This window comes from Tupaia chinensis, unplaced genomic scaffold, assembly GCF_000334495.1.
Source record: "Tupaia chinensis unplaced genomic scaffold, TupChi_1.0 Scaffold000198_1, whole genome shotgun sequence".
NCBI classification, from domain to species: Eukaryota; Metazoa; Chordata; class Mammalia; order Scandentia; family Tupaiidae; genus Tupaia; species Tupaia belangeri.
In genome coordinates this window covers 1,905,588-1,921,965 of record NW_006159673.1, presented here as the reverse complement: position 1 = coordinate 1,921,965, position 16,378 = coordinate 1,905,588, and the positions used below count along the sequence as shown (strand labels likewise).

Sequence of the window (16,378 nt, the reverse complement as noted above, 5' to 3'; positions counted from 1 at the left end):
AAGGGAATGAAGGACAATTGTGGACACCGGAGGTGGTGTGAGAGGAGGTTGGGAAGGGACAGAGGGTCAGAAAGAGGGGTGGGAATAATTCTAGGAACTAGAAATAGAAAATTTTTTTGTAATGTGCATGATTGAGTCACTATGCAGTGTGTACTGGATGGGAGATCACATTTTGTGTGCTTTGATGATGCTTAGGGAAGGAATGTAAATTGAGTTACAAAAAAAAAGCTTCAGGAAAAAAATATATCTATTCAATAACTGCAGTAGGATATGTAGCCCCAGCTAGGTGCTACTTTATAGGATGCATAAAGTTAGACTTGTGTTCATGGAAATGTGTGTGTCGCCTGTGTTTGCTATGAGGGTATTTGGATTGATTAGGGTCTTTGGTGCTTCAACAAAATGTGGGAGGGGAAACAGTATAGAAAGCAAACATAGATACCAGAGACAGTGTGGGAGGAGAGCGGGAGGTGGCAGAGGGTAAGAGATAGGGAACCAAGGTTGGGGGTAAAAAGCAAAACATACAGAAAACAAGAAATGGAAGATCATTTGCTGACAATAACATGTTTGTTGATGTGCTTGATTGAGACAATATACAGTGTACTCTGGATGGAAAATCTCATTTTTTATGCTATAATGATGTACAGTGAATGAATGCAAATAAATAAATTGAAATAAAAAAAAAGGAGGAAGCAGAAGTGAGATAAAAAACGGTTAGGAAGACATTGGTGAGTCTTCAGGTTTCTGAAATTTGCTGATGGCTATTAAAAGATGCATATAAAATATTTGGTGTATTTCTGAATTTTTTTGTTTGTTTGTTTTTGTTTTTCAGGTCCCAGAACAGTTTTTTTCTGGGCTCCAATTATGAAATGGGTAAGTCTTGAGTTTTTGCAGAATCTACTAGGAAAAAAATTTCTTAAAAGGATCTTACTGGGGACCAGTGGATGGCATCATTGTTACATTGCTGGACTCTTACATAGTCGACCACAGTTCAAGACCCGGAACCAGCAGCTTAAAACTCACACTAGGCGCATGCACGTTCATGCCCAAGATCCCAAGAGGAGAGTGAAGGAAAAATGATTGTGGCAGGGCCTTCCCCCGAAGGGGGCGATTTCTTACTTTCTGTCAATGATTGTGGCAGGGCCGTACCCCGAAGGGGGCGATTTCTTACTTTCTGTCTCTCTCTCTGTCTATTTAGCAAGTGCATATGCCCTATAGCAAAAATCTCTGTAGAAAAATCTTACTAATTTGAACTACCTTTTATGAATAACATACATTAAAATATTTTTGGTATGGGGACCAGCAGCATGGCTATGTTGCTGGACTCCCATGTAGCCGACCACGGTTCGAGTCCTGGACCCGGTGGCTTAAACTCATGCCGGGCACATGTATGTGCATGCCTAAGATCCCCAAGAGGAGAATGGAGAAGGGATTGCGGCGTGACCATCCCCCCTGGGGGTTGATTTCTCGCTTTCTCTCTCTCTGTCTCTGTCTTTCTGGTGAGCACATGCGCCCTATAGCAAAAACCTCTCAAAAAAAAAAATTGGTATTCCTTTAAATTATTTCAAGGCAAATATTTCCAGAAGTATTCTTTTTAAAAAATTTTATTTATTCATCCATTTATTTTAATTTTACCAGGGAGAGAGGCAGAGAGAGAGGGAAAGTGAGAAAGGAAGCCACCAGGTCTGGGACTCGAACCATGGTCGGCCATGTGGGAGTGTCCAGCGCCTTAACCACCACCACACCTGCTGGTCCCACAGAAGTATTCTTTTTACCTCACAAAGCACACTACCTACCTTTAGTTTTTCTGAATTCCTTAGATAAAAGAACTTCTGTGAACATTTGTTATCAAAAAGCACAATTGTGGGCCCTAGGAACATGTAATTTTGCTCTAAAATTTTATGACTAAGGAAAACATAAACACGTAGAACTGCCAAATTAACTTTTATTAAATTAGTATGAGAACTGAAGATAGCAAACCAAAATATAGGTGAGGAAAATCAGTCTCAAAAAGTAAATAGATTAGGTTGGCTCCAGCCTGGTATTTAAGGGTGCTAGATACCACAAGCCTGCCTGTACAGTTTGAGTTCCAGATCTTATGACTTTAAAAACACCCTGGACTCTTGTGTGTGCATGGGTGCTCAAAATAGTGCCAGGATGGAGAGATGGAGAAGGGATTTGGGCTTGATCGTGCTCAAATGATGCTTTCTCCTTCCCCCATCCCCATCTTTTTTTCTGTCTCTTTCTGGTGAGTACACTCCCTTTGGCAAAATTTTTTAAAAAGGTAGGTGGATTTAGCTCAGTATAAATACTAGCATTTGGTGAGTGAGTTAATGACTAGTGCTCATTTTGCTAAAAAGGAGTCTTGGGTTTTATGTGGTCGGGCTGGTCTGGGCTTCTCGAAGTGTCATCTGTGGACCCATAGCAGCAATATCTGAGAACACATTAGAAATGCTGATCTCCGGCCCCACAGACCTGTAAAATCTGAACCTCCAGAAAGTTGTGTTTTTTTTGGAGAGGTTTTTTTGCTATAGGGCGCGTGCGCTCGTCAGAAAGACCGAGACAGAAAGACAGAAAGTGAGTAATCACTCCCCTGGGGGGATGGCCACGCCACAATCCATTCTCCTCTGAGGATCTTGGGCATGCACGCACATGCGCCGGGCGTTGAGTTTAAGCCACCAGGTCTGGGACTTGAACTGCAGTCGACCATGTGAGAGTCCAGCGACATAGCCATTACGCTAACTGCTGGTCCCAGAAAGTTGTGTTTTAATAAACCCTCCAGGTGATTCTCTTGCCCTCTAATATTTGAATCCTATACTGGTCTATAAACTTTTTTTTTCATTGTAAAACACACATAAAATTAACTATCTTAATCACTTTTAAGCACGCAGTTCAGTAGTGTTAAATACACTCACATCATTACACAGCCGATCTCCTGGTCTCTTCATTTCGTGAAATTAAGTCTCTGTACCCGTTACAGTCTCTGTCTCATCTCCCATCTCCAGCCCTGAGCCACTGCCGTTCTACTGCCTGTGTCTGAATTTGGCTACTCTAGGACTTTATGAAGGGGATTCCTCAGAGCCCGTCTTTTTGTGGCTGGTTTATCTCAGTTGGCATGATGTACACAAGGTTCATCCATGTTTAACCTGTACCAGGATGGCCTTTGTTTTTTAAAAAATTAATTTACCTGCTAAAGGTTCAAGACTGAGAGCCATTCTGTTGCATGCATGTTCTGTGTTTAGCTTATCCATTCACCTGTTAGCAGACACCTGGGTTGCTTGGTGCGTTGGCTATCGTGAGTGCTGCTGCTGTAAAGGTGGATGTACGGGTATCTGTCCCGTCCCTGCCTTGCATCTCTGGATTTATACCCAGAAGTGAAATGGCTGGATCATTGGAAGTCAGATCCACATCTGTAAATCCAAGTTGTTCTGAGTGTTAGCGCTGCAGTCACCTGTACCTCAGCTTTTGGATTTAGATCAATTCTCAGCTTTAAAAAAATGGTATGATTAATAAGAGTAGACTGGTGGTTGGGAGCTGTGTTTTACAGAGATCTAGGAAGCAGGGTTCTTTTTTCACATTTATGTATTGAAAGGTGGTCCCATCAGTTTTAAAAAAAAAAGTATGAATAGGTCATCATTTTACTTTGCCAGAGGGCACAGCACTCAGGCCGGGTGGGAGTGAGAGAGAGAACCTCATGGGGGCTGGTCAGGCCTCAGTCTCTTCTCCACTCTTCCTCCTTTCCGGATCTTGGCCATTCACACACACATGCCCAGTGTGTTTTTCAAGCCACAGGATCTGGGACTCGACCTTTGCAGTCAGTCCTGTGGAATCCGCTGCCTTACCTGCCAGGCCACAGACTGGCCCTCAATGGATCATCTTTAATGATTCTACTCACTGTCAGCATTCAAAAATAGTTTGTGGTTTACAAGGGGAAAAAAAGTAAATAAACCCAAAAAGCCCCATATTTATGAGACGTACATTACTATTTTACTCCTGCCTGCATTTAAAATTATGTAGTAATTATATATCTATACAGTGGAATTGGTTGCTGAATTACTATTTCTACCACCATAACTTTAAGAGTATTAGTGATTTCATCTACTTAGAATAAACTTGTTTTTGCTATAGGGCGCGTGTGCTCACCAGACAGAGACAGAGAGACAGAAAGCAAGAAATCATCCCCCAGAGGGGCTGGCCACGCCACAATCCCTTCTCCTCCATTCTCCTCTCAGGATCTTGAGCCACACACACACGCGCGCCCGGCGTGAGTTGTAAGCCACCGGGTCCGGGATGCGAACTGCGGTCAACTACGTGGGAGTCCAGCGACACAGCCATTACGCTAACTGCTGGTCCCAGTTTTATCCACAGCTTTAACATTTATGGATCTTTAAAAGTATTATATGGCACTTTTTTTTTTTTTGAGAGGTTTTTGCTATAGGGTGCATGCGCTCAGCAGAAAGAGAGAGACAGAAAATGAGAAATCACTCCCCAGGAGGGATGGCCACACCGCAATCCCTTCTCCTCTATTCTCCTCTTGGAGTCTTGGGCACACATGCACACACACCCGGCATGAGTTTAAGCCACCGGGTCCGGGACTCAAACCACGGCTGGCTACATGGGAGTCCAGCAACATAGCCATTACGCTAACTGCTGATCCCAGGCACATTTTTAATAAACAAAATATTGAAAGAAAGGAAAGAAGGAAGAAAGAAAGGAGAAAGAAAGAAGAAAGAACATTTTAACTATACCCCACTGAAGACGGCCCGATGCCGGAAAGAAGCACATATGTGGCCTTCAGACGTGGGAAACACACTTTTCATTGGATGGAAATGAAGGGCTCTGATGAGACTGCTAGCTGCCAGATGGTCTGTATTGGGTCATTTAATATATTCTCATATTTTGTGTTAATCCCCCCAGATCTGAGCACAGCAGCCGTGTTTTCCAGGTCAGGTGTGAGGTTCCAAGAATGGTCAACTGCGCCTGCTGTTTACTGGGCAGTGGTATGGTCAGAGACCCAGCCTCTGGGCCGCGGGTCCACAGCCTGCACGCTCTCACTTGCGGTGCCACCTGGAAAACTGTCACTGTCAGCCTCTTTCGACCTGCGACTTGGTGGGAGTGTCTTACATCACCTAAGTACTTCCCGAATCTACTGTCCCACTGCTTGAGTGAAGTTCAGAATAGAGATGAGAAAGAGCACCAGCCTGCTCCTCACTCAGGCCAGCGTTGCAGGGCACGATGCAGAGGTGGACATGCCTTCGGTGCTGCCTTAAAGATGGAGCTGCTGCTGTTTTCCTTCTTGTTACCGATAGCATTTTGTAGGCATTGGGCTCAGTACTCTTAAGTATATCATCCCCCCTTCACGATATCAGTGTTGCAAAGGTAGGCATTAGTAGTCTTTCTTTTTAATTAATTCTGTATTTATTTTTATTTTCATTTGGTATCAGGCATGTGTACTCGCCAGAGGGAGGAGAGAGAGAAAGGGAGAGAGAGAGAAAGTAAGCCTCTAGGTCTAGGACTCGAATCATGGTTGGCAGTGTGGGAGTCCTGCACCTTAACCACCACGCCACCTGCTGGCCCTGGCACTGGTATTCTTTTTTGTTGTTGTTAAGAGCTTTTTTGCTCTAGGACATGTGTGCTCACTGGAGAGAGAGACAAAAAGCGAGAAATCACCTCCCAGGGGGCTGGCCACACCTCAATCCCTCTCCTCCTTTCTCCTCTTGGGATCCTGGGCACACACACACAGGTGCCCAGCATGAGTTTTAAGTCGCCACGTCCAGTACTCTAACTACAGTCGACTTCGTGGGAGTCTGGTGACATAACCACCACGCTACCTCCTGGTCCTGGCACTGACATTCTTATTACGTAGGTTTTTAAGATAGGCTATTGTGGCACCTGACCAAAGTCACACAGCCAGTAAGTAGCAGACATCAGATTCACAGTGTGATGTAAGATCATTCACATAAGGCTGGGGTGGTACAGACACAGAGAGAAATAGGGCCATGGGCTGTTCAGACATGGAACCTGGGAGCTCGAGACCTTCGTGCTGGAGTAGCCCACAGCCTCCACGTGTCTGCTCAGTAAGCCGCAGTGTCGTCCATGGCTCAGTCCCCATCTTCCCCGCTGTGATGGCCGTCTTCCACCCTGCAGAAGTGGGACAGATATGGAGCAGAGAAAATGTATGCTGGAACATGGGGGAGGGGCGTAGGAGGGACGCCCAGGCGGGCACCTGGGACTGTGGGTGAATGCTAACAAGAAGGAAAAGAATGCTGGCCCTGATTCACTTGTAATTATACCCTGGCTTGAACCATTTAGCCCTTTTGAAACTGGAATTATTGCTGTGAACTATTAACTTCATTAACTCAAAGCTGTCTAGACTTCTTTTAAATTTATAAATAAATTTATAAGTATTCATGTGTCTTACTTAGAAGGAAAAGCCATTGCTGACTTATAGTTTCATACAAGAGCATCTTTTAGAAACTCGATAAAGGGGCCAGCCAGAAGTATGGTGGTTAAGGTGCTGGACTCCCACATGGCTGACTATGTTTCAAGTCCTGAACCTGGCAGCTTGCTTTCTCACTTTCCCTCTCTTTCTCTGTGGTCAAAATCAAAAATAAATAAATTAAATAACTATTTTAAAAAACAGGAACTCGATATGATGTGAAAATAATTTCTTAAGAACATGCTATTCTGGGACCAGCAGTTAGCGTAATGGCTATGTCGCTGGACTCCCACGTAGTCGACCGTGGTTCGCGTCCCAGACCCGGTGGCTTAAAACTCACACTGGGCATGTGTACGTGCGTGCCCAAGATCCTGAGAGGAGAATGGAGGAGAAGGGATTGCAGCGTGGCCATCCCCCCTGGGGGGTGATTTCTCACTTTTTGTCTCTCTGTCTCTCTCTGTCTGTCTGGCGAGCGCACATGCCCTATAGCAAAAACCTCTCCAGAAAAAAAAAAAAAAAAGAACACGCTATTCTTGGGAACAGCAGGTGTCATAATGGTTATGTCACTGGACTCCCATGTAGTTGACCACAGTTCAAGTCCCAGACCAAGCTGCTTAAAACTCATGCTGGATGTGTGTGCATGTGTGCCCAAAATCTCGAGAAGAGAATGGAGGAGAAGGATTATAGTGTGGTAATCCCTCCGGCAGAGGGGAGTGATTTCTCACTTTCTGTCTCTCTGTCTCTCTGGCAAGCACATGTGCTCTATAGCAAAAATCTCTCTTTTTTAAAAAAAAAAACAAAAACATGAGGCTGGTAGGTGGCGTGGTGGTTAAGGCAGCTGGACTCCCACTTGACTGACCGTGGTTCAAGTTCTGGACCTGGCAGCTTACTTTCTTACTTTGGCAGCTTGCTTTCTCGCTTTCCTTCTCTCTCTCTGGTCAACTTCAATAAAATAAAATAATGACAATTAAATTAATTTTTTACAAAGAAACAAAGAACACACTATTCTCTAGTGACATACTTAGGATTTGCTTTAAAATATTTAAAGAAGAAAGGTGAAAGGGAGGCAAAGCAAGTGTGGCAGACGCTCAATCCTTGTCCCCTCTGGGTGCTTAGGATATATGAGTGTTTGTACTGTTTTCTCTTATTTGGCGTAGGTCTTCATTTCTCATTAATAAAAATGTCTTATTGCAGTTCCTTTGCACTGTGTCTCTGCAGTGAAGTAGCATAGCTACTACCCTAATAGGGAATCATTACTAACCTTTCTGAGTGATGCTGGTAAGTAGAATACGAGTGAGATGGTTTTATCAAATACTGTTAGAAACACAGCAGAGAAGTCACGGTGTATGCTTAATCAAAGAAAATTTAACCAAAAAACTAGTATTATAATAAAACTTTTATGATACTTCCATTTTTAAAGAATAACAAATGTTTTGGGGACCAGCAGTTAGTGTAATGGCTATGTCGCTGGACTCCCATGTAGTTGACCGTGGTTCACGTCCTGGACCTGGTGGCTTAAAACTCACGCCAGGCGCGTGTGCGTGCATGCTCAAGATCCCGAGAGGAGAATGGAGGAGAAGGGATTGTGGCGTGGCCATCCCCCCTGGGGGGTGATTTCTCACTTTCTTTCTCTCTGTCTGTCTGGCGAGCGCATGCGCCCTATAGCAAAAACCTCTCCAATAATAATAATAATAATAATAACAACAACAACAACAACTGGGTTTTTTAAGAGAGATTTTTGCTATAAGGCACATGTGCTCAGACAGAGACAGAGAGACCGAAGGCAAGAGATCACCCACCAGGCGGGATGGCCAAGCCACAGTCCCTTCTCTCAGGATCTTTTTTTTTTTTTTATTTTTTTGGAGAGGTTTGGATTTGGAGAGGTTTGGCTTAATGGCTACATTGCTGGACTCCCACATGGTTGACTGTGGTTCAAGTCCCAGACCTTGTGATGTGTGTGCATGCCCAAGATCTCAAGAGGAGAAGAGGGGAGAAGGGATTACAGCATGGCCATCACTCCTAAGGGGTGATTTCTTGCTTTCTGTCTCTCTTTCTCTCCAGCAAGCATACTAGCCCTATAGCAAAAATCTCTCTCAAAAAAAAAAAATTGGAATCCATGCATAATTTTTTCATGACATGAATTTTTCCATGAGTTAAAAAAAAAAAAATTACCAGAAGGCAAGTGTGCTCACCAGAGAGAGCCAGAAAGAGGACAAAGCATCCCCACAGTGGTGCATGATCCCATCTCCGTTCTTCACCCTATTGAGATTTGGAGCGTGCACACACAAGTGCCCAGCTTGATTTTTTAAGCCACGGGGACCAGGACTCAAACCACATGGCCAACCAGGATTCAGCTTTCTTAACCACCAGGCCATAGGGTCCACCCTTCATGAACTCTTTGAAGATTCTGTGTATTTAAATTCATATTTGAGGAGCCAGCATGTTGTATGGTGGTTAAGGCACTAGACTTCCACATGGCCGACCGTGGTTCAAGTCCTGGACCTGGTGGCTTAAAAATCACACTGGGCATGTGCGTATGCATGCCGAAAATCCCAGGAGGAGAAGGGATTACGGCATGGCCATCCCTCTCAAGGGTGATTTCGCACTTTCTCTTTATCTCTGGCAAGTCTACACATCTTATGGCAAAAACATAAATAAATAAAATAAAGATGGCAAAATTTTTAAAAAATATATATACATGTGTGTGTATGTATATATATACATACACACACACACACACACACACACATACACATACCAATTCACATTTGATATAAGTATCACTAGTGGGCAAAAAAAACTCAAAAGCCCAAAAATATATCACATGTATATGTAAGATGTTATGTTATATATGTGGATATATCAGAATCTTGCCTCTATATATATGTTCTGACTTTCAAATACATGAGACTCCTTAATGTGATTAGTTCAAAGAAAGCTTTTCTGAATAATTTGCTGTAGCTTTTGTCATAATCTGTGTTTTCATAATGCATGGGTATTAGAGTTATAGCTACTATCATATAGAAGTCTCAGAAATGTTTGGTGCTTAAAAACCCTTCCCTCACACTCGAATGCTCCTTCCTCTGTGTTTCCAGGGCCTGGTGTGTGCCGGCCTGGCTGACATGGCGAGGCCTGCGGAAAAGCTCAGCACGGCTCAGTCCACTGTCCTGATGGCCACAGGTAAGGAAGACAGCTATCTCTGGTGTTCCGTGTAGGAAATAATTGTTGTTCTTTTGTACTATACCCGTTTACCTATTTCAAATATGTATACACTCAAAGAAATGTCCAGTGTTACCTCTAGGGAGGCACTAGGTTATGGGTGGGAGGGAAAGTTAAGAGGAGGGTTGCCGTGAACAAGCATCTGCATGGCTTTGTTTTTCAGGATTTGGTAAGTAGGAAAAAAGTTAAAGTTAATATTCACTTACCCTAAAAACGATTCTTTAATATAAGAACTGAGAGCATTTTGTATAACACAAAATTATTGAGACTTCATTGAAGGCTCAGAGTATACCATTTCTTTGCCCTTTGTTCTACATTCTTGTCATCGTAGTTTTATTTGTGAGTGTTCACCCTAGTATTAAAAGTGCAGATAAGTTATTACAGCAGTACTAGTATATTTTATGTTCCAACAGGGCTTATTTGGTCAAGATACTCACTTGTAATTATTCCAAAAAACTGGAGTCTGTTTGCTGTTAACTTCTTTGTGGGGGCTGCAGGAGCCTCTCAGCTCTTTCGCATTTGGAGGTAAGCCTACAGAGGTACGAAAAATCTGCTTGCTACACAGATGGAAATAAATATATATATATTTTTTTTAATTCACATATATCTCTAAGAATGTGCCTGAATCAGAAATGTAACATTTCTGTAAAAGCCTGGGCATTTGCAAAAACGTTAAAAGAGCAGTCGAGCAGTATGCTCTGAGTTTCAGCTCTAACTGTGGATTGCCTGGATGGACAGGCTTTTCAGGGAATCACTACTAAATCAACATGCCAAGTAATTTCCTGCGTGAAACTTTGACCACTTGCTTTCAATTTCATGTAATAAAGTGAGAGTTAAATATGTAGTTATGTGATAGGGTGGCTGAGGTGGCTGCATGCCACATAGCTAACTGCACAGTTTTAAGTCCCGAACCTGGCAGCTTGAGAAACATGGCAAATACGTGTACATGTGTGCCCCAGATCCCAAAAAGACAAACAGAGAGGGATTGTGGTATGACAGGTCCACGTGGGGAGTGCTTTCTCACTTTCCCCCTGCAAGTTCACATGCCCTCTAGCAAATAAAACAGGAAAGTATGTCAGTTAAGTTCTTAAATAAATAAATAAAATAGGAAACTTTGTCAGTTAAGTTCTTAAAACATGTTAGCAAGGCAGGCATGTGGCATGGTGGTTAAGGCGCTGGGTTCTCATATGGACAACCATGGTTCGAATTAAAGACCCAGCAGCTTGAAAATCACACTAGGCATGTGTGCGCGCATGGCCATACTGAGAGAACAGAGGGGAAGGAATTGCAGCATGGCCTTCTCCTGAGGGGATGATTTCTCACTTTTTCTCCTCTGTTTGTCTCTAAGGAGCATAAGCACCCTATAGCAAAAACCTTAAAAACAAACAACAAAAAACCTCTTTGGCAGCTTGGATCTTTTCTTACTCTTACTCCCAGAAACAAAACCAGATACAAATGAACTCTCTGAGCCCTTTTCTCTTTCCTTCTACCTGTTTTACCTTTAAGCTCCTGGGAGGGTTATTTACAACCGTATAGCCATTATCAACTGAGAACAGGAAATGTGCTTCCCATTCTCTTCCTAGCATAAATTGATCTATTCTTGTTGACGATGATTTTTCTTTCTTTTTTCTTTCTAGATACAACCAAGAACTAAAAGCTAAGGCAAACAAATAAAGAGTGTTTCCGGTCACCTGAACACGCATCATGTGGATACCCCACTGGAGCTATTGATGGTTTATCTCGGTTATCGATAAGGCAGAGCTGACTGTGCCATCGTCCAGAACGCACAAAGACCCCTAACTATGACTGGTAGCTAGTGCTTGATTCAGCAGAAAAATAAAGCAAACTTTTAATAACTGTTTCTCCATCCATATGACCTGAAGATCTAGACCTACGAGTGTTAAAACATCTTTTTATCATTTGTCAATAATAAATCATCCTTGCTCATCCGTACCTCAGCCTTCTGTCCCAGTCAGCCAGAATGTGTTCCTCTAAGAGCACGCTCGTGTAAGCAAGGTGCAGGGCTGCCAAGGTGACACACTCTGCTAATTTAGAGTAAGGTGGCCGAGAAGAGGTAAGTGAAGAGAAGTACTGCTGAAGAGAGCGAGAAATGATGGGTGGTGGGATGGTTAGCAAAATGACCAAAGCCTGTTTTAAAACATTTTAACTTGACCTGAAGAATCTTGATTTTTGGGACCAGCAGTTAGCATAATGGCTACGTCACTGGACTCCCATGTAGTCGACCGCGGTTCGCTTCCCAGACCCGGTGGCTTAAAACTCATGCTGGGCGTGTGTGTGTGCGTGCCCAAGATCCCAAGAAGAGAACGGAGGAGAAAGGATTGCGGCGTGGCCATCCCCCCTGGGGGCGGCTTCTCACTTTCTGTCTCTCTCTTGTCTGTCTGGCGAGCGCACATGCCCTATAGCCAAAAAAAAAAAAAAAAAACTCTCAAAAAAAAAAGAATCTTGATTTTTTTCTTTGCATTTTGTATGAAATTCTTTTACAGTGAAGGATCTTTAAATAGATTAACTGAGATAGTGTGTCAACACAGTGCCTGGTTGAGGTGGGTCCACCTTTTTAATCGCACCTAGTAACTGATACAGCGTACGCACTGAGTTTGCCTCAGCTCCATGACTTTGGGCAGGCCAAGAAAATGGCTGGCAGGGACGCTGAGGCAGAGATGGGCTTCCTGTGACTCCGTGACGTCTGCCTGTTGGAGCAGAGCCTGCATACATCACTTGCCCCACACCAGGAATCAGCAGTCTGTGTGAGGCTTCAGCGTGGAGTATGGAGCTTTTCTTTAAGGTACTAGTAAAGCCAGTCCTTGTGAGAACTATAGTCAGCATGACTCTTTAAACTCCGAGTTTAAAGAACTAGACCAATCCTTTATGCATAATACTATCCTAAGACTGGCGAGACTCTGGCAGGCGAAGCCTTCCTCCCTACCATTTGCCCCTTCTCGTGGTCCCTCTGCGAGGGCAGGATGAATACCTGATGGGCACATGAAGAACTGCGGAGGTGGCTGCTGCTTCCTGGGCGCAGGCTGGCACCAGGCTGAGTGTGCTCACCGTGCGTTAGCCAGGCTCCGCATTTAGGAAACCGTGTGCACACACATGGTGTAAATACAGACAGCGTGTCCCAGTGTGCATGTTACGTTGGTGCATCACTTCCTGCCCTCAGCCTGCCCCCTGTCACGGGGTCTCCTCAACCCACTGTCGGGCAGGCTAACTGCAGCACTTTGATGTGGTCGCAGGCGTCCCATGGTGGGTCTCAGGAGGTCCCTGACAAACCACCACTACATGCTTCCTAATAAATGTGTCCCAACACTCCCAACCCATCCCTTCATTAAATCTTTTGTAAATGGCTTCACGTGTCCTGGCAGAACCTCTCATGGCCAGGAGAATGGAGGAGAAAGGAGTGTGTCATGGCTATCACTCCCAGGGGTGATTTCTCCCTTTCCCTCTCTCTGTCCCTGGCAAGCACACTCCCCTGTGGCAAAAACCTAAAACAAACAAACAAACAAAAAACCTGTCATGGTCACTTGGAACACATGGTCAGTGATGAGTTTCGTAAGTGCTGTCAGAAACTCAGTACGAAGAAGTACTCCTGTAGGAGCGCTCGTGCACATAGATGCGGAACTCCGCAGTGGCCGCCACTGTTCCGGCTAGACAAGTGAGTTCCCCAGCACGATTTTCTAACAAGGCTTATTGATGGCTTAGGTGAGTTCTCAATGCCAGGCCTGTTAGGCTGGGTTTCAGCCCGGCTCTGCCACACATTAACCATGAAGCCTGGACAACCTCTGCCTCTGGGCTTTAATATTTTCAAACTAAATCTAATAGTTCTTCATAGAGCTGTTACAAAGATTTAGATAATGTTTTAACAGTGCCTGGTTCACAAAGAGTGTTTAATGAAAGGAAGTTTGGAAAACAGTAAGCTTATTCACTGAAGTTAGACGCAGTTAGACTAGAAGTTTTCATTGAGTTGCGAAAGGGCATTCTGCTCACCTGTTTTGCACCCTCTGAGGTAATAACTACGGGTCAGGAGAATGCAGGCTGCGGGGAGTAGGGGCAGAGGTGGGTGGAGAGTGCTCAGTAGATGTGTTTCTCCAAGCCACATCGATGCTGCTGTTTCTTGGACAGATCGCCTTCTGTAAGTTGTTAAAACTGTAGCAAAAGGGGCCAGTAGGTGGTGTGATGATTAAGGCACTGGACTCCACTGGACTGACTGCAGTTGGGAGTCCGGGATCCAGCAACTTGAAAAATCACACCAGGCATGTGTGCACATGTGCCCAAGATCCCAAAAGGAGAATAGAGGAGAAGGGATTGCCATCTGACTATCTCCCAGGAGGTGATTTCTCACTTCCTGTCTCACAGTCTATCTCCCAAGAACGCACATGCCCTGTCAAAAGCCATTGGAAGAAAAGTGGTAGCAAAGGTCAAATGCTAGCAAGGCTTTGACAGCCAGGCTCGGCTTCCTCTCTACAAAGCAGGAGTCCACCAGACCTTGGTACAGTGAAGTAGATGTAGCAAGCATTGGCATCAAGACCGGCTCTCTCCCTCAGGGTCTGTCTGGTTATGTGAGGTAGATTGTGTTATGTTAAATTATGTTAAATCAGGACATGTGTGCTCACTGGAGGTGAGGGGGAGAAAGCACCCCCAGTGGACCTGGTGGTGCCACAGTCCCTTCTTTTCATCTCTCCATCCTGTCTGGATTTGGGCAGGCACACACCCATGCCTGATCTTTTCAAGCCGCCTCGGCCCGGATTCAGCCATTCACGATTCAGCTTCCTTAACCACTAGGCTACATGGCCTGCCAAGATCAGGCTTTAAATATGTGCCACCAGAAGTTCATATTGCTCATGATACACATTAAGAACAATTAGAAAATGAAAAATATAATTTCAGCTGTGAGAAAACATGCCAGCCTCTTAACACATATTTTACCAGTGTCATATGAGACAGAAAACTCAGGTCCAGTGCCTTACTGGGTCTCAGGTTGCTTTCAAGGTAAAATTGGTTCAGATTATACACTTAACCAATCAGAAAGGACAGATACATCATTTTACAAGTAAAAATTGATTTCACGAAAACCTCTGAAGATGAGTACTGAATCATCTCTGAGTACTTGTCATGGGCCTAGTACAAGATGAGTACTTATCACAAGCCTGGTACAAGGTGAGTACTGAATCATCACTGAGTACTTGTCACTGCCCTGGTACAAGGTGAGCACTGAATCATCATCACTGAGTACTGGTCACGGGCCTGGTACAGGGTGAGTACTGAATCATCACTGAGTACTTGTCACGGGCCTGGTACAAGGTGAGTACTGAATCATCACTGAGTACTTGTCACGGGCCTGGTACAAGGTGAGTACTGAATCATCACTGAGTACTTGTCACGGGCCTGGTACAAGGTGAGTACTGAATCATCACTGAGTACTTGTCACGGGCCTGGTACAAGGTGAGTACTGAATCATCACTGAGTACTTGTCACGGGCCTGGTACAAGGTGAGTACTGAATCATCACTGAGTACTTGTCACGGGCCTGGTACAAGGTGAGTACTGAATCATCACTGAGTACTTGTCACGGGCCTGGTACAAGGTGAGTACTGAATCATCACTGAGTACTTGTCACGGGCCTGGTACAAGGTGAGTACTGAATCATCACTGAGTACTTGTCACGGGCCTGGTACAAGGTGAGTACTGAATCATCACTGAGTACTTGTCACGGGCCTGGTACAAGGTGAGTACTGAATCATCACTGAGTACTTGTCACGGGCCTGGTACAAGGTGAGTACTGAATCATCACTGAGTACTTGTCACGGGCCTGGTACAAGGTGAGTACTGAATCATCACTGAGTACTTGTCACGGGCCTGGTACAAGGTGAGTACTGAATCATCACTGAGTACTTGTCACGGGCCTGGTACAAGGTGAGTACTGAATCATCACTGAGTACTTGTCACGGGCCTGGTACAAGGTGAGTACTGAATCATCACTGAGTACTTGTCACGGGCCTGGTACAAGGTGAGTACTGAATCATCACTGAGTACTTGTCACGGGCCTGGTACAAGGTGAGTACTGAATCATCACTGAGTACTTGTCACGGGCCTGGTACAAGGTGAGTACTGAATCATCACTGAGTACTTGTCACGGGCCTGGTACAAGGTGAGTACTGAATCATCACTGAGTACTTGTCACGGGCCTGGTACAAGGTGAGTACTGAATCATCACTGAGTACTTGTCACGGGCCTGGTACAAGGTGAGTACTGAATCATCACTGAGTACTTGTCACGGGCCTGGTACAAGGTGAGTACTGAATCATCACTGAGTACTTGTCACGGGCCTGGTACAAGGTGAGTACTGAATCATCACTGAGTACTTGTCACGGGCCTGGTACAAGGTGAGTACTGAATCATCACTGAGTACTTGTCACGGGCCTGGTACAAGGTGAGTACTGAATCATCATCACTGAGTACTGGTCACGGGCCTGGTGCAAGTCCTAGTCATTATTAACTAAAGTGACGGGCATGTTTGTTCAGGAGACCTGTTTATGGTAGCCACCCTCCAGTGGCCAGGGTCATCAGTCTCCCCTGACCCTTGTCCCAAATATCCAACCAGGGGGAACCTGACACTGAGCCAGGCCTAGTATAACCAGTGGGTCACCAGCCTGGCGGGGGGTTGGGGGGCAGAACTATGCCAACCAATCAGACACAGGGTCATTGTCGG

General features: G+C 44.7%; 1 protein-coding gene across 1 annotated transcript in view; it reads left to right on the top strand.

The window, feature by feature from the left end:
• MPC2 (mitochondrial pyruvate carrier 2) overlaps positions 1 to 11,608 on the top strand; it is a 30,029-nt gene extending 18,421 nt beyond the window's left edge. Inside the window, exons 2-5 of the mRNA XM_006147040.3 lie at positions 830 to 870; positions 9,532 to 9,616; positions 10,069 to 10,180; positions 11,293 to 11,608. Coding sequence (XP_006147102.1) covers positions 830 to 870; positions 9,532 to 9,616; positions 10,069 to 10,180; positions 11,293 to 11,329 — 275 coding nt within the window. The 3' untranslated portion in view covers positions 11,330 to 11,608. The remainder of the gene's footprint in view (positions 1 to 829; positions 871 to 9,531; positions 9,617 to 10,068; positions 10,181 to 11,292) is intronic.
• Positions 11,609 to 16,378: the final 4,770 nt, after the last annotated feature.